This window comes from Haliotis rufescens, unplaced genomic scaffold (assembly GCF_023055435.1).
Source record: "Haliotis rufescens isolate VD_foot unplaced genomic scaffold, xgHalRufe1.0.p SCAF_163, whole genome shotgun sequence".
In the NCBI taxonomy this organism is placed as follows: Eukaryota; Metazoa; Mollusca; class Gastropoda; order Lepetellida; family Haliotidae; genus Haliotis; species Haliotis rufescens.
Genome location: NW_025963850.1, coordinates 193360 through 217258, shown reverse-complemented (window position 1 = coordinate 217258; position 23899 = coordinate 193360). Strand labels below are relative to the sequence as shown.

At 40.1% G+C, this 23899-nt stretch overlaps 2 protein-coding genes across 3 annotated transcripts; both read right to left on the bottom strand.

The window, feature by feature from the left end:
- Window positions 1-492: 492 nt before the first annotated feature.
- LOC124125685 lies at window positions 493-9836 on the bottom strand. 2 transcript variants are annotated; one of them, XM_048397196.1, is made up of 8 exons: window positions 9625-9836; window positions 7795-8864; window positions 6952-7086; window positions 6284-6441; window positions 5633-5750; window positions 5367-5531; window positions 5176-5186; window positions 493-1132 (listed from the first exon to the last, which is right to left on the bottom strand). In XM_048397196.1, exons 1-7 carry the CDS (start codon window positions 9803-9805, stop codon window positions 5178-5180), a joined length of 1836 nt encoding a protein of 611 aa, XP_048253153.1. In that variant the 5' UTR covers window positions 9806-9836; the 3' UTR covers window positions 493-1132; window positions 5176-5177. The 2 variants fall into 2 exon arrangements, with proteins under 2 accessions (XP_048253153.1, XP_048253154.1); XM_048397197.1 differs by lacking the exon at window positions 493-1132 and adding an exon at window positions 4999-5088.
- Window positions 670-3664, bottom strand: LOC125381048 (ankyrin-1-like; the record flags this gene model as incomplete). Its single annotated transcript, XM_048397194.1, has 2 exons — window positions 670-1132; window positions 2565-3664. Coding segments are annotated over 2 exons (1563 nt in total), but the record flags the coding sequence as incomplete, so codon positions are not given.
- Window positions 9837-23899: the final 14063 nt, after the last annotated feature.

The window sequence follows — 23899 nt, the reverse complement described above, 5'->3', positions numbered from 1 at the left end:
CTACATCGACACAAATCACTCCCACTACTTTCAACATAAAACGGGGGTACGGGTGTCCCAGTCGCCTAAGGCGCCGCGATTCGCCGTGCAGAGTTGCGTACCTTGGGCACGCCAGAGACCTATGATTGTGGATTCGAATCCAGGTTCGCCTAGATTATGTTCCTAGGTTTGTCAGCACCATACCCGTGCTCTTTGGTTTCACTGAAGTGGTAAACGCCTGACACCGCCATCACTTCGGGCTTTCCTCCCACATTAAGCTGACACGCCGTGATATTACTGGAATACTGTTAAAAGCAGCGTTAAATCCAACTCACACACTCATCAATTCAACTTAAAACAATACAGGAAAGTTCGGTACACACTGAAATGAGCATATGTCCAGTTAGGAACATTTGAAAGACTCTATTATGTAATCCTCTAAGCAACATAAAGGATTTTTTCGTCATGAAGTTACCTTAGCCCTAGCATTTGTAGAGTAAAATGTTTTTTTTATGGAATTGATATGCTTACCGAAACATCAATGCTACATCGACACAAATGACAAATAACTCGTTATTTTCTGCAAACCAAATTCGGACGACTGACTCCGAATGGAGGTTGTAAAACTGTTTATGTAAACTGTAACACTGGACACCATAATAACAATGATAACTCCTTTCTAGACCACTTTTAGAGCTGCAGCAGCTCTATCTTTTCCCCAGACTCAGTGTAGTGAATGATGGTATTCTCAGAATTACTAGTGTTATCTGAACTAGGCACTGTGTCACCAACTACTAGAGCATGGACATATGTGTGAACATGACTTGAGATTCCATATATGGTTTCTGATCGTTGATTGGGTGAACATATCTCCAAGCGTGCAGGATCTGTAAGGAGGTCGTTAAGATTTCCGTCTATATGATATGGTTGGGATGACTGCAAGGCGATGTATCTCTCTTCCATAACTCTTTGTCTGTCTGTGGAAACTGCCTGTCCCAGGTGGCCCGGAACATACACCCCTGGCAATTCTACTGATGTCTGGTTCACGGGGCACGTTGATGTTAGTGGTGTGGATGTAAGCCAACCGCCATTGTTATAGCTTCCGTGTGGAATTGACGATGATTTCATAAGAAACTGGCCATCGGTTGTCACCCTGAAACAATATCACATGCACTTGACACGGTAATTCAGAGAAAATAGGACTTAATCAAAATAATGATGCTATTGTGACATATAATACAAAATCAAGATGTAAAAGCTCCCAGCGAAATCATTCAATAGTATACACAGTGAAGCCTAATTAAGTTCAAATATTGGTAAACATAATTTCATCGTTTTTGCAAAGTCCCCATTGACATATGTAGCCCATGGAAAATAAGGTTTCACTTGGAACAAATAGCAATAAAGTTCATCTCACCACAATGCATGTCTACAAGGTCCCCAAAACAACATACTTAAAGTCCCAAGCAATCCCAGTTTGGGAAATATGTCTAATTTACATAATCCAATATGGCAACCAACTGTCAATAGTATTTTCCACATTTCAGATGAGGTTCAGTGTTTTCATGAAAAACAGCATGTGTTCTGTTGCAAAATAGTCATATTATGGTTTTAAAATGATATTCACAACTATTGATCGTTTTCGACTATTGACAAATCTATAAAACATCAAGATGGCCGGCAATTTCAAGATGGCCGACACATTTCCTAAATATGAGTTTAGACTGTTGAAGCTTTTATATCTGAAACAGTGTGCTTGGACGTATGTGCATAAAACTTGTCACACTAACTGACTGGCCCAAAATTCCAAGATGACCTCCAAGACATGGACAGACATTCAATATCAATACACTGTTGGTCTCTCATGACATATTTGATTGATTGATTTGGGACTTTTAGTATGTTGTTTGGGGGGCCTTGTAGAAATGCTCTGTCTATATTCTTAGATAAATGATAGATATTTTGTAAATGTCTGATGGTACTGTCCTCTTCGAGGTCTCATATGGTTTCGTGGGGTTTCAAAACTGTTCTGCAAAACAGCGTATACAATATATGTGCTATGGTTGTCAACTAAAGCATCATTTCCACATTGCTCTTACCTATCTATAATTGTACCATGGTTGCTTGTCAGGTCATGTATATTTGTTGCCTCAGTTATAATCCTTGCAATATCATCGTGATGTTGTGCCTCTGCTTTTTGTAAAGCAGTTTCTTCTTTATCGTCTTTCTCATCCACATTTGCCTTGTTCTGTAATAACACCTCCACAACCTCCCTGTGTCCTTGCAAGGTTGCATCATGTAGAGGTGTGCAGCCTTCCTTATCTTTCTCATCCACATTTGCCTTGTTCTGTAATAACACCTCCACAACCTCCCTATGTCCCTGCCAGGCTGCATCATGTAGAGGTGTGCGGCCTTCCTTATCTTTCTCATCCACAATTGCCTTGTTCTGTAATAACACCTCCACAACCTCCCTGTGTCCCTGGGAGGCTGCATGATGTAGAGGTGTGCGGCCTTCCTTATCTTTCTCATCCATATTTGCCTTGTTCTGTAATAACACCTCCACAACCTCCCTATGTCCTTGCCAGGCTGCATCATGTAGAGGTGTGCGGCCTTCCTTATCTTTTTCATCCACATTTGCCTTGTTTTGTAATAACACCTCCACAACCTCCCTATGTCCCTGGTCGGCTGCAAGATGTAGAGGTGTGCTGCCGCCTTGATGTTTCTCATCCACCTTTGCCTTGTTCTGTAATAACATCTCCACAAGCTCCCTATGTCCATGGTAGGCTGCAAGATGTAGAGGTGTGTTGCCATCATTACGTTGTTCATCCACATTTGTCCTGTTCTGTAATAACACCTCCACAACCTCCCTATGACCGTGGTAGGCTGCAAGATGTAGAGATGTGTTGCCATCATTACTTTTTTCATCCACATTTGTCCTGTTCTGTAATAACACCTCCACAACCTCCCTATGTCCCTGCCAGGCTGCAAGATGTAGAGGTGTGTTGCCATCATTACGTTTTTCATCCACATTGGCCTTGTTCTGTAATAACACCTCAACAACCTCCCTCTGTCCATGGTAGGCTGCATCATGTAGAGGTGTGCTGCCATCATTACGTTTCTCATCCTTATTTGCCTTGTTCTGTAATAACACCTCCACAACCTTCCTATGTCCCTGGGAGGCTGCACGATGTAGAGGTGTGCGGCCTTTCTTATCTTTCTCATCCACATTTGTCTTGTTCTGTAATATAACCTCCACAACCTCCCTATGTCCCTGGTAGGCAGCGTCATGTAGAGGTGTGCCGCCATCATTCTGTTTCCCATTAACATTTGCCTTGTTCTGTAATAACACCTCCACAACCTCCCTGTGTCCCTGCCAGGCTGCACGATGTAGAGGTGTGCCGCCATCATTACGTTTCTCATCCACATTTGCCTTGTTCTGTAATAACACCTCCACAACCTCCCTATGTCCCTGGTAGGCTGCATTATGTAGAGGTGTGCCGCCATCATTCTGTTTCTCATTCACATTTGCCTTGTACTGTAATAACACCTCCACAACCTCCCTGTGTCTCTGCCAGGCTGCACGATGTAGAGGTGTGCCGTTATCATCACGTTTCTCATCCACATTTGCCTTGTTCTGTAATAACACCTCAACAACCTCCCTATGTCCCTGGGAGGCTGCATCATGTAGAGGTGTGTTGCCATCATTACGTTTCTCATTCACATTGGCCTTGTTCTGTAATAACACCTCCACAACCTCCCTATGTCCCTGCCAGGATGCAAGATGTAGAGGTGTGCAGCCATCATTATCTTTCAATTGAATTATTCCCTTGTTCTGTAATAACATTGTAACAACTTCTCTATTCCCATATATACATGCCAAATGAAGCCCAGTTTCACCCTTCTTGTTTTGCTTACCAATTTCCACTAGTTCCTTTAACAGATAGCTTACAATGCTAACATTTCCAACTGCACATGCGTAATGTAAAGGTGTTGATCCTTCAGGGCCTGTTATATTGACATTCAGTTTTCCCATTTTCGTAATTGTATCCATGGTATCTTTGCCCTTTAGGCACAAGGATGCAAAATGTACATATGTATTCTTTCTTGACTTGTTTTTCTTCTTGCTCGTCTTCATCAAATGTAACAGTCTGGAAGCCACTGCAGACAACCCACCCATACAGGCAATGTCCAAAAGTGAACATTTACCAAACTTTACTCCCAGATCATCTACAACTGCCAACTGCAGTTTAATGATAAGAGGTCTTGGGAGTTTGGGTAGTGTCATCCACAACTTATCCAACTTCCAGTTTTTATTGGAAAACAGGTAATCGAAGTTGGCTAAACTATTCCCAAAGCAACTTCCAAACAAAGCTTCCTTTCTGTTCTCTGCATTCAATTGAACACTGAACAATGCTCTCCTCAACAAATGTGAGTTGTCTGTGATGCTCGCCCAAAACAGAAAGGAATATCCATGTACAATGTCATTATTTGACAATACTTTCAACAGTACACAACTGTCCTTGTTCATATTATGCAACAATTTCTCCCAAACCATATCAACAAATGTCTCTACCTTGAATAGGGAATGCATGCACACAAAGGCAAACTTTCTGCCGTGTAAAGCTGTAGCAAACCGCTTCGCTACAATATGCAGATCATCATGTTTCAATTCGAGGTTGAAAGACACATTTACTTGTTCCTCTTCAGTTGGATCATCTCTAAATGTCACATAACGAAATATGAACTCGATATCCATCCTTTCAACCAACTGCCTAACATCACGTAGCAGTATTTCTCTTAGCTTTATTGCTACTTTATGATTTCTTATTCGATATGAGCCTGCTTTATGATGGAGACAGCATCCCGTTAATTGGGATAAAATAGGTTTCATCACATTTTCAGTGTATTCTTCTTCATTGATGTCAAAAGCCTTAAGTGCCCAAACAATATATTTTTTGTAGGTTTCTCTTTCCACGCGAGTCCCTGTGTCAGACCCTGCCCATAGCATCCTCTCCTCCAGGTTATTCTCCGCCAAAGCAACCACTAACAAGCACGCCATCTCCTGCTTATGCAACAGGTGCTGATCCAAACATGGATAGTCCTCTGTATCTGTGAAAACAAATAGCGTTTGTTAGAAAGCAGTGTACAACATTGAACATGTAGATCTAAAATATAATACCTTGCGTAACGACTTACAATTACGTAACATAGTAATGATCTCCAGAATGCATACTTTCATCACTGGCCATAGCACAGTCGGGTCCTTCATGTGTTTCATGTCCATCCTCTTCATGAATAGTTGGACCTCCTTGTTCTGTTGTCATTGTACAGCTATTTTCCAGTACATCTCTTGTCTCCAGCGTTACAGTTTGAATTTCGTTTGTGACATTACCCTGTCCATCAACTGCCATCATGTGATTTCCTCCACCTTGCATATCTCCCTTGTCCTTGGCATACTGTAGTATCCTCTGAAGCACATACAGCCTGTTTTTCTCAACGTGACAGTTCCTCATGATGCCTGGAGACCTCTCCGACAAAATTGCATCAGCAGCCTGAGAATATGAAGGTTAGAAATGAAAAGGTATCTTTCATACGTGGTTATTGAGACACATGTTGCCTTTCATATCAAAAACATAGCTTCAAACCAACCTACCATCAGAACGAATATCCCACAGCTGTGTCCATCAGACTGTTCTATCACTGGGTACTGTTTCTTCATCCATGACTTGCTCCCTTCTTTAGACGTAGATTTCAAGTGGTTTACAAAGAGCCTGAGGAATACATGTATATTACTCGATGGCAATAAAGTCTTCAACTCATGTGGACTGGTGTTAAAGTAATGGTAGAACAGAAGGTAAATACAGCAGTGCCTAAAATATCCAGTCCTGGCATTTCTGATGTTCTCTCCTGCTTTGTCCATAATTAGGTTTTATGTTAGCAAATACAGATGTTATGGTTTAAATGAATGAGTGACATAACTGTATTTATGGCGTTTAAATCATTCCCACAGTGTACCCATTTGGGTAACCCTGTGAACAAGTTGTTCTATATCTTCTACCCAAAAGTAAAAGCTACAAATGTGGGTGTATCGAACATTTTTCGATGGATCTTATTTACATTCATGTTTGTTTTTGAGAAATCAACATTTCAACATTTCAAATTGGATAGCTTGGTTTTAACATTTATAATGTGCAGCCACACGTCCTCTTTTCTTTTTTTTATCTACCTCTAGTGTTGTACAAATGGGTGTTCTACACATAAGGCTGGTTTAGAATTGACCACGCCCACTGTTCTGTCCACCTACCTCCAGTGTTGTACAACCTTGTCCTCCACATCTAAGGAGGGTTTAGAATTAACCACGCCCACTGTTCCATCCTTGACATTAGCCACCAGTAGCACCCAATGTTGATTACGTGGCATGTTTACTGGCATTAAGATCCACGTGTAGTTTGTCAAATTTTCCTGAAAGTTCACAACAAATGCCTTTCCGGTGTACGATCAATATATCAAGAAACACGTGCTTCACATAAGATGGATATGATGCAGTAACAGAGATATTAGTGAATTGGTATCATGAACTTGGAACTTAGAACTTCTAAAGACCCCTCTCTGACAACCAGATTTTCACTTCGTAAAATAATATGTAGCAAGACGAATATGTTCATGTGCAATATCTGCTTTTGAAACTGCATATTGAAAACGAATAGCATTATGATCAATGGGGTTACTGGCTTTGACTCAATTGAAACCCATTGCAGCATATGGTCGCTTCGTGCGCACAATTGCAAGTGACAACTTCTAGCATACTGAATACGCAATCATGGCATAGACAAATCATATGTTATCACAAAAAATATACAATTACTGCAAAATATCTTTCGAGTCTTGCCCATGTTCATGGTAGGGTGGACATGCAATGGTACACTCGGAATGAAAGAATTATAAGAAATATAAAAATCTCACGTCACTCACATCTTTCCCCCTTATTCTGTCTGTGTACTGTCCTGCCTCCCACAGTAGGATTGTCTCTGTAGGCAGCACCAGACAGTGGAAGCTGACACGGGAACACCACTCTCCCTCCAGGAGGTGCAGGTATGTGTCCATGATCTGGACAGGAAAGAGTTCATTTATTCGAATGTTTATTATACTGTTTAATCGCCCAATGCGTTTGCTTCAAAAGGAACGCTTGTAATTTCAAATCAAAGCAGGATCCGCTGCACATCACATATTCATCATGAAGAGAATATATCGGCTGATAGCAATGACTGACAATTTGACTGGTGATGTACTAGATTTTGTGAACAATCCCCATTGCAGGTGAGTAGTGCCATCATTGCAGAATCGAGATGCATGGCAATGAGTTGATAATTAGCACCATTATATGAATTGATAGTTAACTAATACTGGTGTAAAAAGAAGAAACCGCCAAAAGTTGCTGTATTAATCTTAAGATGGGGTATCAGTGGTCCAAGGCGCCGCATTTCGATATGCAGATTCACCATGGGAATCAACAAAGTGGTTAACGTCAAAGATGTGCATTACTTTCTTCATAATTTAATCCAACGCACCATGACACTACTGTCAAAAAGAGGCGTTTAACCAAACTCAAGCTCTAGCTCGCCTACCTCAAGGCACTATCAATGAGTATTAGGTGACTGAACCACTCACCACCCTCACGCCCCCAGTTTATATCTAATACTAACATCATTTGATGAAATCGAAAGCCTCCCATGCTCTATGAAATGATTTTCTTGGATGGTTAACTAGGCATGTAGTTTTTTGTGATTGTGTAAATATTGCAGGTGGACTACTTACTTCATCTGTCAGCCACTCGTTGGTTTCCAGGCGAGACAGAACATCTCCTCTGATGGTGTAGCAGCCAACTGTGTATGTACAGCCACGTGACAGGGGGACGTCCTCTTGTACATGCTGCAGGTGTGAAGGAGGATCCTTCAGTGTTTTCACAAAGTCCTGTACTTCAGTCCTGGTATGGCATGCTCCAACAAGTACTGCTGCGATGAGGTTTATGTAAACTGACTGGTCTTGGTTCAAGCTCAGCACGTCAGTATTTACAGAACATTTAACCCAGTTCCTTGCTTTAATTGCATCTAGATTCCAGTTCTTGTCGACCTCTTCAATGAGTGACAAGCACGGATTGCCTTTGTTGGTACAGTCCTTGTTCCAGAACCTAGAAAATGCTAGGACTTGTCGCAGGACCCTTATCACATCCCGATTCCTTTCTACATCTTCTAGAAATGTGTACAGATAAGCATAGTGTGTGTTTGTGACACAGGTTACAATTGTGTTGTCATTTTCAAGTTGAGGCTGCCAACGGGGTTTCTTGACAGGGGAGCCTGACGTTGTACCCAAATATTCAATGTCATCATCACCTCTATGATCACCTGTCCTGCAGCGTTTTTGATTTGTGTCGTGATCATTCTTTGTTTCAGTCTCTGACACCTTTGCTTCATTCAATGTTACACCTAGAATAGTGTTTGATGTACCGTTGTCTTCCAATTCTGTCGGTGATGAATGATCTTCAGGGTCCAGGTTGGAGTTAGTGTTCTCCGTGACACCTGACTGCACAGCTCCACCAGTTGATTCTACTTTCCTACATTTACTGTCACCTGGGGAATGAAGTGTCTGTTGACCACGCTTCTTTCGTTGAGGAGCAGGCTGTGCTTGTGTGTGGTCCCCGATATATTGCACTAGAACGTGTTTCAGAGGCTGGTTGTACAGATACGAAGCTTCTCTGACAAAGGCCCTTGTTGTCGTCTTGTCCTCGGTGTAAGCCTTGTGGTACTGCTTCACTATGACTGGACTTGAGCCAGGCTGCTTCCGGGTTCCATCACTTCGGAAGTGATATTTGTCATCCTTCCAGATATCTGCAAATATAAATTAACATCATAACACTGCAAACAATGTTGTAATCCTGAAGATGAACTATCCCTCAAAAAGCTGTATGTGTTAGTGTGTCACCTGTGATGTTGATTAATTAATAAAACTGTGAACAGTCAATAGTGTAACATAACTCTAAAATCAACCCACCTTAATGCCAAATCAGCTGTTAGGTCATGCATAAACATATTGTATCAGAGGTTGTGATGATAAATACCATGTCCTTTTTTCCTTCCCTGAGATGCAACACGATACTTGATTCTTGTTTAGCCCATATTGATTAATCCAACAATGGATTTTCTACAAGTTGACATCAAACAATGTTCATTATTTAAGTACACAATTGTTGTAAAGGGGATGGAAAGAGTGAAAAGAAAAACATAAATAGAACATGTTGCGAAAGAAGTCGTTTTGATAATGATACAGACACATAAACATAATTATTGTAGTCACTCATTGCACGACAATCACTTGTCAACAATATTAGCGAACATAAAACCGGTTATCACAGGGCTGTACAAGGAAGCTGATACCAGGGCAGGGTGACCCCGACGTCATGCAGACTATTACTAATAACGTACATGTATATGAATGTGGCTTTGAGGACATTGATCATGTGTGCTTAACAACCCCAATGAATTCAAATTGTGTAATAAATAATATCAGCTTTCCATGAAATATTAACATTCTTCATATGTATTAATCCCTGACTCATGGTAATATTAAGCCTGAACACAACTGCCTCACCTTCTCTCATTCCCGAGGTAATCTTATAGAGGTACACCTCCCCTCCCTGGGGTGTGGCGGGGGCAGTCTGGATGGTCTTGCTCTCATCTGGACTCCTCAGAATGTTAACAATTTCCTCCACTTTAAGGGCTGAGGTTCTCCCTGTCAGGTAAGGCTCGGGTGGTTTCGGATTAGGCGCCATTTTGTAAAGTTATTAATAGTCACATGAGTCACACAGGCGTGATAAATAATCGGTTGTTCACTTGAACCTGTAGATGACAAAAGGTTATATGCTGAACTACACCCAAGCATGAATATTCATTATGTACCCTGTATTTGTCTACGTATCAGTGTTGGTCTTGTTATAACGCCTCAGGGCTTCATAAACGTCTCTCCTTGTACCCCAGGGGACTTCCTGTTATTGGTTTGTTTTTCTGTGTGTGGCTTGCGGGGAAAAATAAAGCGAGTCTGCCCAGAGAGCGGAAAATAGGTGGTTCGAACCCCGGCCGCGTTTTACCAAACGACGTTAAATGATGATATTTGTTATTACCCTGCATTATTTCTGCAGTACACTGTGTGACCATATTTCAAGATGAGCATTGTACATGTGCGAGTTACAATCCAAAAAAGCGTCAGTCTTCGTGATCAGGTGAATCCACCTTATATACATACTTTATTGTGGTTTCAAATCAAGTCTTGATCAAAATATAACAAAATATTACAAATTACAATATTGTTGTCTAGCGACATGTGTAAATAAATGTTACTGAGTTAGAAACCTTTATTGCCTGGTTCAACCTATGCTCACTGAGAGAATGAGTGAGAGAGAATGGTTTTACGCCGCTTTTAGACATATTCCAGCAATATCACGGCGGGGGACACCAGAAATGCGCTTCACACATTGTTCCCATGTCAGGAATCGAACCCGGGTCTTCGGCGTGACGAGCGAACGCTTTTACCACTAGGCAACCCGACCGCCCCCTGACAAAATCCACGTCATCGAGGATGTGTTTTTACAATTTTCATAATCACCTGTACCCCAACTTACACAGATATTCATACTTTATAATAATGTCTACCTCCACTGAAGTATCCCAGCATTGTCCTTGTTCTAATGTTAAAATTTGGTTGATCTGAGTTGGCTTACTTGAAAAACATTGTATCAACATTGTTTCAGCTCCGTTCTATATTGAAATTGTTTCAATCTGACTTTCATAAATGAAAAGTAAACACCTGGCCATGGTGTCATCATTGATTTTCAGTGGTACATTCATACATAAAATTATTTATTATTGTGCATTGACAACTATATATTGTGGAACGGAACCCTACCTTTAATCTTAACCTCAATCGGTGTCACTGTCATAGTGTACGAAAACCACTTGAGTGTGACATCATAACTCCAACGAACCTTTTGCCAGTCACTGCTACAATGTATATACGCCGGTATGTGCATCCATCTAGCTACATATATTTGTAGCCCTGCAAGGTTGACGTTTGTCGGATGTTCGGACGTAGATCGATTCAAAGGGACATGTGCAGTTCGTGATCAGGTGTTACGTATTAGTTCATCAAGGAACGGCTGTAAGCCAAATCCTCACCTGCACCGGAGTCATGTGAGATACGAAAACGCTCTCCCAACTTATGATGACTATTAGGTATGCGGAAGCCATCAACTCCTAAATTAATTGTTGGGTTGCAGATACAAACATCTGGAACAGACAGACAGACAATGTCCTTTCCTCTATAGCCTAGGCGGGGCGGTCGGGTAGCCTAGTGGTTAAAGCGTTCGCTCGTCACGCCGAAGACCTGGGTTCGAATCCCGACATGGGTACAATGTGTGAAGCCCATTTCTGGTGTCTACCGCCGTGATATTGCTGGAATATTGCTAAAAGCGGCGTAAAACCATACTCACTCACTCACTCACTCACTATAGCCTAGGCTGTTATATGCCTTTAATAGAGCTTTGACTGCTCCAAATTAACTATCGCTTGTTGAGTATGTTTGCATTGAAAAAAACACCTCATTTATTCTGTATTAGAATGGTATTTTAATGCGTACGGGGGTGTTTTTCCTCGTTATCTTATATGAAACACTTGCATCATCAATTTATTCCTGATTTCAAATACAAACTTTTGACAAAATTTGCCATAGCCTTCATACAATGTAATCCCAACTAAACTCCCTTTACATGTAGGGCGATAACACAGCAAGACACCATACACTGGGCTCGTATATATCTATTACACAGCGCTAGGCTGGCTAGACTGCCAGGTCACATCACCACAATCTCTGATGACTCTTACATCATTTGAGGCCTACATTCTGTGTAGTGGAAACTCGAGTTTGACACTATGTGTACACTATTGGTTCGATCGTATTAGTTGTGCGACAGGGAAAATCCCTATTTATAGACAGGCGGACGATATCTCTCCTGGCGAAGTCAAGTGTGTAGTGAATGAATATGTCAATTCCTGACACACGATTTTTCGGGGGATAAAGAACGTGTGCTGAGAACAACAGGCAAATGTTTTCATGAGTTGATGAAAGCAACACGCTCAAAGTAAACAAATAGATCATTTAATAAAACAGATATATTATTAATTATAGAAATTAAGTGCCAATATCATTACATATCCGGATGCCCCTTTACCTACACGTACACTCTATAACCGCTTGGCTACCCACCGCCCCAGTATCAATGCACACGATGTGCATACTGATGATTCAATTCAAACCAACCAGTCGTTTAATGCACCTGGACTAGAAAGCAGGCCCAGTGAATGAAACACTTATTTACACCGTCATTGCTATTTAACCCCCACACACCCCAAGATTGAAATGGTTTATGAAATCCGAAAACCTGCGGTCCGAGAGCTGGAACAAGATTGTCACCTGTGCCTCACAGGTCCTACAACAATTCCCGTACAGCAAGCAGGGGGAATCCCCTTTCCCTATTCATATGTGTTTAATGTAGTTGTGTTAAGTTGTCATATTGTCGCGGCGACTGAGGGATACACATGTATGTTTCATTTTCTCACTAGACGTCGTAGATACAGGCAGCATGGGTAATATTGTTTCATACTGGTCAAGATTCAGATATCAGGTAATATTCCCTTCACGTATTTTCTTAACAATTAATGAATATGTACACGTGCAATTGCGACTTTATGTTTATTTATGCATACTAGTGAATGTAACATTACCCTACTTCTTGTGACGCTACAGTTCTCAATCGTGGTTTAAAACTGGATTAAAGTTTACAATATGCGGGATCCAAGCGTCACCAGGAATATGCCTCATTGTGTTCATTTTGATTCCAGAAAATGTTCAAGACAGACGACCACATGACCTGCTATTATAACCATCAGCTCGAACTGAGAGGTACGTTCAGTCGCATTTATCCATTTACTAAATGTAAGATATGGATTGTGTGTCACGTTATGCTTTATCAAATGCAAGCTTGACATTATTCCCATTGTCTGTGCATCCACCCAAATGTTTTCTTTACACGTTGTGGTACATTAACAATATGTTTTTCTCTTTGGTTTTTGAGTGAATTTAATCTTAAGATCAGTTAAAATAATGTAGAATATTGATAGGGAATTTAAAAATTGACAATAAATATACAACACACATACACACACACACACACACACACACACACACACACACACACACACACACAAACACACAAACACACACACAAACACACACACAAACACACATACACACACAAACACACACACAAATACACAAACACACATACACACACACACACACACACACACACACACACACACACACACACACACATGCATTCATGCACACACACATACACATGTGGAGAACATGCTTATTGTGAGATGATTCTTGTAGGTACAACACCCTGGAACCAAGCATATGCTGTGAATGAAGAGAGGCTGAATATCCCTGTATCTGAAAGAGATCTCAGCCTTGTTGCAAGTCACATTGGGATAGGGTTTGAGTGTGTCGGCATCGAACTTGGACTTACTCTCGTGGTTATCGAACAAGTCACGTTTGCACATCCATGTTCACTGTACATGCAGGTTGTACACATGCTTACGAAGTGGAAGGAGAAGAATGGAAGATCTGCCACCAGCCTGGTCCTCGTCAGAGCATTGTGGAGATGCAACGAGAAATGTACGATTGAGCGGGAAGACATTCTAAACATTCTTCAGGGATCGTCCACTGTGTCAGGTTAATAAAGTGCTGCTCTGTACACCCTTCTCAAGTACAGTTATCACTGATTTATTGATTGGGAGGATATTCTCAACACCCTTCGGGGACTAACATCTATTTCTGCGTAGCCATGCACCTGCATGTACGAATCACATTTAGAGGAAACATCCGCTTTGAAATATCGAGTCGCAATACTAAATTCACTGAGGTTTCTGTGCACAATTTGGGATCATGACTGAACTGAATGATTTTTGCTTCCTCGTGCAAGTTGCGCACTGAACACTCATCATATGTACAGTTATCATTAATTTGCCGTATATAATACATTGTGATTGTATTTGTATGTTAATAAACTGCTATGATGTCCTTTGTAAGAACTGGTCATTCTGCCTCTTGTGATATTCGCGGAACAGTGACCGAGGGATAACAAGCTGTGCTCTAAACGTCATCCGTGGTCCGAAAATCCGGAAACATAATTGCCTCTCACATAACAAATGTCCCGACTGTATTAAGGATTGAAAATTCTAAATATTTTTAGAATGTAATTTCAAGGGTACTGTCTATCTGTTTATTCTGATTTTGAACATTATTATAAGGTTTGCCGGTTGTAGAATCGTTTTTGAATCATTAAGGACGCCATTTGTTTCTGACTTTATATATTAGCTCTATTCTACTTGTAAGGTCATGAGCTATAGTAGTTTTCAGGAATGATGACAGGTTATGACAGGTCACCTTGTACTGCAACTGGGGTGTGATCACATCTATAGAGAGATGCGCATCATCAATGCAGCATGGGCTGAGATATATATAGACATAAACATTTTCCTTAAAACATGCTTCCTATGTATATGAACCAGTACCCCATAGTAATGTCTAAACAACGCCGAAATATAGCCTGGTAAATAACAATATGCAAAATTTTCTATTGATCTTATGGCTTAATAAACAATAAATATTTTTTTAGATATATGAACAATTATTGATTATGCATATGTTTGCTGGTGCTTGTTTAGATTGATAACAAATGACAACTGTTGTCATGTTTTCTTCAGTCGTTATAATGCACAAATCTTATATCACAGAAGCAGGTACTTTTGTTACAAAACATTGCCTCGGACATACAATTTATATTATATTTTGTTATTTCAGTCGAACGGTCATTATTGAACAAATTGTCATGCCTATTTTCTTCTTCGCAAATCTAACAAATAAAAAGAAAAGCGATAACATTATCACTTATTTTGTAATTACTATCACATAGTTATGATACCGAGTGTTAGCGTAAAGATGAACGTGTCCTGTCCCACTGGTTGCACCGTCTTAAACACATGGAAGCGAAAAGCCAGTGTTATTCAGTGCGAACAAACACGGGCTATATAGTCCAAATCGGAAACTGCATCGCACGTCATTTTGCCACTGATGCTTCCAATTTGGAAATGTCCTCTTCACCTACCGTAAAACGTAAAACACTTTTGCTTGTAGACTGAGAAGGATTAACGGAAGAGATTGGCGTCTAGACGAAGTATGTGTTGATACAGTTGTGACTGTTCTCTCATCTCTACACTACAGAAACAGATTTGTATTGGTGATAAAACTAGTGGCTGCAGCAATTCGATTTTATGTGTACAATATTCAACAATATAACCTCTTACATTTTATAACTTTCATAGGACTAAGTATTTCAAGTAAGGTTGAACCATCATAGGCCTGTTCAAGTCATTTCCACCATTTTATGGTAGACATTCAGAGGATTTTATCAAACATAACACGCTGCTTGTCAACATCATGCGCGAGGCTTTCCCTTGCCATGACATTACAGGGACGTTTCAATCCTCCTAATAGGACTCATTTAAATTGATGGGATGGTCACGATTGCTCATGATAATGATCACTGGTCTAGAAACGATTATGTTCAGGCCAACGTCGTGGCAGGAACATTGCACACTTACTTCAGTAAATTTCTGGGAGTAGCGGGCCTCCCAAGTAGATCTAGAGCAGGACATGCTCAACATTTTCACGGAAACCTGCTGAAAGCAGATCGTTAAGAAAGGTTTGTTTTACTCATTCTTCATTATATATCTTTCGCAGATTGTATGAATACATTTTCTTCTGAAATTGTCTGGTAGTTTGTAAGCTGTTTAATAATATAGTTTGGTAACTGAGTTAGGTTAATTCAAAACATATTCTATGTCAATGAAATCAGAAGTCAAACCAACTCCTTCAAACTCCCTCAGCTGAGAATCCCCGGGTAACAACATCTATGTTCTGGCTGAATGCGTTTGTTTGTGAGGCCATCGGGTCTGGAATTGCCTTTCAAATGATTTGCGAAACGTTGAATCATATATAGGTTTCTGCAGGCTTCTTTTGGATTGGTCAGGCTCCATATAGAAATGCTCTATATGTAAAGCTGATACATGCTTGTCCACTGTGGTTTCCTGTATTTCTCTTAAACTGTTTTACTGTGATATGTTTTAGCTTCCCATGCACATGTTATCATTTCAGTTATTTTTTCTCTTAAACTGTTTTGTCGGAATAACAGCTCTCCGGAACTAATATTATATTCTTACATCTAATTACAGCGGTTAAATAACATTTTGTGTCTCTTGTATTTGTCATATAGGTCCAGCACACTGTGATGACGGAAAACTCAAGACTTCAGTGACTAGATCTCGGCCTTGTTGCGAGACATATCGGGATCGGCTTTGAGTATGTCGAGATTGAATTCGGGCTCAGCGTTGTGGCTATTCAACAGGGCAGAGTTGCACACCCGTGTTCAATGTATATGCAGATCTTGATTATGCTCACGAAATGGAAGCAGTGGAATGGCAGTTCGGCCACCTATCTGGTCCTGGTCAAAGCACTCTGGACATGTAAAGAGAGATGCACGATTGAATGGGAAGACATTCTCAACATCCTGCAGTCACTGTAATCTCAGTAATAATACACATTCAATAAATGGTGGAATCATGATATTTTAATATCGATATCACCCCACATGTACAGCGATCAGATGTGTCGAGGTAAAAGTGGCTATGTGATTTGCCTTCATGTATAGCAAATATATATAGTTATCACACCTATCGGGGGATTTTTCCGCTCCCTGTCTGGCCTGTGTAATAATATGAAATACTAAATTCGGAATGCTTTGGATTCCATTTGATCTTTGAAATATCGCTCAGAAATATACAAAGAATATTGAAAGATGGTAGTCTTGTGTTTTATCATATTTCAGTTAACTTGAATCGGAAGGAACATACACTACATTGATGAGCTCGGTAATGCGAACAACAATGATTTGTCACATATCCAACACTTCATTTCCACGACTCAAGGTGGTGTCTTAGTAGCCTGATGCGTTGCAGATAGCTGTACATAATCGGCGTGATGAAATCCTATGATTTTGAGTTCGAATCCCAGATTTGTGCTGATTATGATTGTTGGTTTGTAAGAAACATACCCATGATCGGAGGTTCTGCCATAGTGGTAAACGTGAATGATATGCGCTACAGTTTTCCTCCGAGTTAAGTTGACACTGCATAAAATAACACATACTTATGATAAAGTCAGATTCGAAAAATCTGCTTTACGTTTGGCAGATATTTCTAATTATTCTCTGTTCTGTTCCATCATATCTCCATTTCAGAATGTTGATATATGATTAGTTCACGTGATCTTGATAAAGTACTATGCATTCTGCCTGGGTGGAACATAAATGTCTCAGCGGGAGAATAATCGCTTATACCCCGCCACGAAGAAGACGGGCATCACGTGATCATTGAGCGGGAGAATGAATCCCTTCAACCCCGCTTCGAAGCAAAAAGCCGCACGCTTTTTCCGAGTCAGTGAAAGTCGCGTGACATAGCACAGGTTATCCTCAGCTCAATCGAACATCTGTTTTCTATCAATTTTGATTTGCTTCAATTCTTTAACAAGTGTAACATGTCAGTAAGATAAATTGGTTTCAGCAGTACCACGAGGGGTTCATGTGGTTTAATGCGTCCGGCCCTATGTTAAATACCGGGCGGTCGGGTAGCCTAGTGGTTAAAGCGTTCGCTCGTCACGCCAAAGACCCGGGTTCGATTCCCGACATGGGTACAATGTGTGAAGCCCATTTCTGGTGTCCCCCGCCGTGATATTGCTGGAATATTGCTAAAAGCGGCGTAAAACCGTACTCACTCACTCACTCACTCACTCACTATGTTAAATACCACGAGCCGCAGGCTTATAATACTTCCACCTCACAGTGATAGCAATGACCAAAAATTATTCAAGTGTTTGTAAACAGTAATCAGAACATATTCGTAACGACATGCATTTCTTTTCAATAAGCCTTTTCACGACAGTCCGAAAATCCGAAAGTCCTGAAACGTCGTACCGCCCGCTTTACTATTTACACACAATTTAACTTTAACAGAGCACCACAAACTACAGGTGATGCATAATTCTCACACGAAACAGAATAATAAAAGTAACCACTATTTTGTATGCAGTCGTGATACCAAGGTTTTTAACATTTTAATTTATTATGTCCACATACCACAAGCGCATCAAACTTGTCATAAACGTTATTGTCATGTTGAGAATCGAACCCGACATAGTCGATCGTCAAGCCATTGAAGTAAGCCTGTGTCCGGGTACACGAGAAGGTAAAATATTTTCTTTGTAAATGGAAAATTTCACTTCATTGGTCCAAAAACCTGTCCCATGTATAGTTCAAATGTATAATTTATTCAATCACCAATTACTTAATATCTGACAATTGTTCTGTGTAACGTGGGTACGATATATTAACCATAAAATATTGAGTTTATCTGGGATAATCGTACATTGTTGTATACTATAACCATTCTGCATATTCCTCTTCAGCTGACGAAGATTAGGTTTTAGCAGATATTCCTTTTATAATAATGAACATAATTATAACTACAGATTATCCCTCAGTCTTCGCGGGATATATCGGGAGTAGATGCGAGGTGACTGAACTGCTTCCCATGCACATCGACATCAATCAAACAGTGGAACGTTCCACTAGACAATTAGTTCAAAGGAGGTTCTTCGTTATGCACTCATGTCACAGTGAGACATCATTATATCTGTTCTGGCGGAAGTCAATTTTACACTACGTATTGGTCACTGCCTGGTTATCTTATGCACTATTGACAACTACACAAGTTCAAGTGTTTTGTGCACACTTATATGATGCACACTTATATGATGAGACATGTGAATGTAGACAACATGTTATATCATTTCCTCAATATACCAAACCACATCACTGCTCATATTTCCCCTCATTTCTTCTTCATATTTTCAAGCCCATTCAGCACGTAAAATCGTATACACCCCCTACTGACACTACCCGCGAACTCATATCCTTATCCGCACAGCAACATAACTGTTCCTATGTACACATTCCGGTATGTACAGCTTCTCTAGCGACATGTATTTACATGTATAACATTTTGTCGGATTTTCGGATCGATGATTTTAGTGTGGTACATCGGTTTGATCTAATTGATCATATTACGGCGTAAGCTTCCAACACTTACCGATGTATATACGTATCATGTTCCTTGGTAATATTGCTTTGAGACACATATATCATATGCAAAAGTTTTTGTTTGAACATCCTTGCCAAAATACATAGACTGAAGACAGAATCATTTATAATCGTAACATCAAAAGAAATGTGATGAAATGGTTTTAATGGTTCCTGTCTTGATCAGTTTCTGCATACCGTGTATTGCTGATAAAGAAAATGAGAACACGCGTATCTACAGATGATCTGATGAAAGCCAAAATGAACAATTTAACTGAATAAACTTAAAGAAGTGTATTATTTACTGCACCTGAACAAGACAGATGGCCCAGAGAACACAAGTATCGGTATGACTTGCGCGCAAGTATGATCCAAACACACGTGAAACTCTTATGGATCACAACTTCTCTATTGTTTGTTACGACATTTGAGGGCTACTTCGTCTTTCCTTCACCTGCATCGTCACACGATGAACGGGCAAGAAGTTGTCATCCAAACACGTTTCATTTTTTCACATTCTTCCAACTTCTAAAAGGCTATAAACACACGACTGACGCAAGTGTTTATACTACCAGCACAAGTATTTTACCCATGCCTATCATCCTGATATGGCAAATGAAATCCTAAAATCCGAACTGCGATCCCAAAACCGGTTGTAAGTTGCCTGTGACTGACAATTCCCTACCAAAGGCAGGGGAATCCCCTTACGCTACTACCATATATAAAGATTGTCAGAACCGTCGACAGTATCAGACTGTGTCAGCTGGCTGTGGGATACACGTGTGTGAAGTAGAAGCATAGATACTCACAGCATGGGTAATAATGTTTCATGCTGGTCAAGATTCCGATATCAGGTGGGTATATATACAGCCACAGGCTTATTTCACGTTCTTTCCCGATTCGAACGTTAACGTATCAATGTTTATAATGCGCGTCGGCGTGTGTACACGTGCATTTGTTATTGCATTGTTTTGTTTAGTTTAGTTTATGTAAGATGATCTATTGCTATGATAGTGTAGCTATCAATCGTGTTTAAAACTGTGTTTATTCGATTCCAGAGACTGACCACCACAGGGAACTCGATAAAATGCCATTATAAACGCGACCCGGCTGAGAGAGGTACGTTGGAACACATTGTTTCAATTTTTTAGTTTCATTGAATTGAAACGATCTGTTTGTCTTATAATATTTGAGGAAGTATAGCTCTATGAGTACCACAATGATTTTTTTTCACACTACTATATGGATGAGTGGATGAATTGATGGACGTGTCGTATTTTTTGTTTTTGTTTAGTGAGGCTAATTTAGAATAATGAAAGCGAACTGAGTGTTGTTACATCCATCAAACGCAATGTACACAAGTAAATAGGTAGTTTATTGTGAGTTTAATGTTGTAGGGCCAAGACACCTGAACCAAGCATATGCTGTAAATGACGAGATGTTGGATACTCCTGTGTCTGGACGAGATCTCAGCCTTGTTGCAAGTCACATCGGGATCGGGTTCGAGTCTGTTGGCATCGAACTTGGACTTACTCTCGTGGTTATCGAACAAGTCCCGTTTGCACATCCATGTTCACTGTTCATGCAGGTTGTACACATGCTTACCAAGTGGAAGGAGAAGAACGGAAGATCTGCCACCGGACTGGTCCTTGTCAGAGCATTGTGGAGATGCAATGACAGCTGTACCATTGAGTGGGAGGACATTCTTAACATCCTGCTGTCACCAGCATCTACGTCTGGGTAATCAGGACGGAATATTACTGTGGAGTACACCCTCTGGCTTTATTGCTGTGAACACGCGAGTGGGGATATAAGTATGTTTCACTGAGTTTCCGCTACAACATGTAGTAAAATCATGCCTTATTTTGTGTTTCCTCGTGCCAGTGCTGCACTGAACACTCAACCATGCTTCATGGACTACCATCTGTTTCTGTATAGAACTGAACACTCGTCATATGTACAGTTATATATTTTCCGTATATGATACATTGTGATTGTATTTGTCTTTAGGATGTTGTAAATAAACTGCTGCGATGCCCTTTATAACAACTTGTCTTTCTGCCTCTTGTGATATTAGCGGAAAATTGAGCGAGTTGTGAAGAGATTTGCCCTAAACGTAATCCGTAATCCGAAAATCCGGAAACTGAAACTAACGTAACGAAAGAACTGCCTCTCACAAAACGCTAACATTCACACCCACTCAGTGCAACACTTAATTACCGAATCCCTTCATCTCGACCCTAAATATTGAGCTGACAGGAACCTACTGCCATTGAAACAGCTGTATGCTATTTGGTAGTTTATTTCCTGGTTGGAATCGTGCAATCGACTCTGATTGATTTTAACAGACATTTTCTAGTGAATTTGGAAAGGGTTTTGTCGCTTGATTCTATTCAAATACTTATCAAGTAGTAGTTCGCAGGCATAATGGATGACAGCTTGCGACAGATCTGGTAATGCAGCAAGTGTGATCACCTTTACAGAGCCAGTGCACATCTTTAATGCATGGATTGACATATTCTTCTAAAACTTTTAGGACCACAAATTTCGGGTTCTTCCTTACCTATATACGACTCAAGAGGAGTATATATGTAGACATAAACATATCCCTTCAAAAAAGCTTTCTATTTATATGAGCCAGTATTAAACATTAACAACGCCAACGCATGTCCTACATTTGACGCACTTCACAAAGAGTACCATAGGTCTTAGATACAATATCTATTTTTTATTTTTTACTTGCCCTACCAAAGACATTCTGTTTAATAACTACATTTTGTACGGTTATTTCAAGATTTATAGTGCAATCAAACACCGTTGTGTCGAACTTTGGTGTGTCGAACTTACGTTTGTCTCGAAGTAAAACATTGGTCCCTGCGTATTTATCTTTATTTATTTTCAGTTGTGTCAAACCTCGGATAACTCTTAGTATTTACGTATTTACAAACGATGTTTGACTATCTATATTAATATCTTCAAAGATGCTACTTATTTATAATATGTGTTCAAAGCTTACATGAAAGAGATACACTGTACCACAATACATTCTCAAAATATCCATTTTGTTTATTTCAATTGAGACCATATCCCCATGTCTTTTTTCTTTGTCGCAAAATGAACATGTCAGGCATGTGTCCTGGAAAGGGAGGAATCGAGTACTGACTGAACAGCTGAGCTTAGTGGAGAAAGAATTGAAGTGAAGTGACTGCTCCCTCATATGTTCACTTCAGCCAAAGACTAAATTGCCGAATGAACTCCTAACTCCGAAAATCCGACTTTTTGTGTCCCATATTCAGCAAATTACCATCCTTCTTTCTATCAACAGCTTCGTATTTGATTTCCAAAGTTGACGAACATTATCTCAGTATCAAATAAATATGATTTTTTTTTTCACTTACCTTTTCACTATTAATACCAATACACGTTAGCCAATCTCAAATGTCGTGAAATAGCAGCTTTTACACTGTTTGAAAAGAGAATATTGCATCCTAAATTTCTTCACTGATCCTGTGATATTGGGGGTTATCTTATCCCTCAGCTTTATAACGGCATTCCAACCTTGTGGTTTTATTTTCCAACACTATTGTCGTGTGGATTCTTTATGAAGGTTGTTCACAGTCTCTCACACCACACTTAACACACATGACAAGCAGTATGCCTCTGATATAGGGCTTCTGTAATCTGGTTCTCATTACAGATCAGTTTGACGCACGCCGTTAGTGTTAATCCGAAAATCCGTAAATCCGAAATCCTTGATGGAAGCCTTGACTGTATTGATTTTTCCATTACAAGGGATAAGTATTTCAAAGTTTCGTCCATCAAGGATCTTTTTAGTATCAGTGCTCATTTACTCATCGGTTTTTTAAAAGAAATAGAATTAATAGATAAATTTTGATTATAATATGTATAGTATATAGAAAGTGATTTTAATTTGGTAAATTGAATTCATGACTTGGATTGTTAGTGGCTGTATCTTCACAGGGGGTTGAAGTATCGTAAAACAATTGTCCCCCTGGGAAGGTACGTAAGTCCGGTATCATTCAAAGTATCTTTTCATTTTGCTGTGATTTTAATCGTAGCATTTTTGTTGATTTTAACTGTTTGGCTAATATTTCTGATCATCGCCAGTAGCCCGAGGGATGGTGTAAATCCTGCTGGGGACCATGTAGGTAGCAGAAGTACCGTAAGTCCCCATGGTCCCTAGTATGGTGGCCTAGCTTCGGTTGCTGGCGATCTACAGCCCGTTTTTATACTGTGTCGTCTGATTTAATTTGATCGTTTTATTGCTCTAAAATTAGTTTTTAAAATTATAATCTGTGATATATTGCTAATTGTTGTACTGTCCTTCGGCGACAGGTTTTTATATATAATATAAATGTTTAACTTGTTCAAGTCGCGATATGGCTGAAATAGTGCCGATGTGACTTTAAATATTAACTCACTCACTCACTCACTTGATGGAAGCCTTGGATCGAGAGAGAAGTTGCGTCCAACCTGGTACAGGGTATTCCCCTATTTCTCACATGTAGCTGAGAGGTCTTGATTCAGTCAGGT

Bases quoted from the DNA above. Each gene is read 5' to 3' on its own strand.
- LOC124125685 (XM_048397196.1), bottom strand. From the start codon at position 9,805: ATGGCGCCTAATCCGAAACCACCCGAGCCTTACCTGACAGGGAGAACC. The intron at 5,751-6,283 runs GTAGGTGGACAG...TGTATTCCTCAG, and splicing joins AAGGTTGTACAACACTGGAG to GCTCTTTGTAAACCACTTGA. The intron at 5,532-5,632 runs GTAGGTTGGTTT...TCATATTCTCAG, and splicing joins GTGGGATATTCGTTCTGATG to GCTGCTGATGCAATTTTGTC.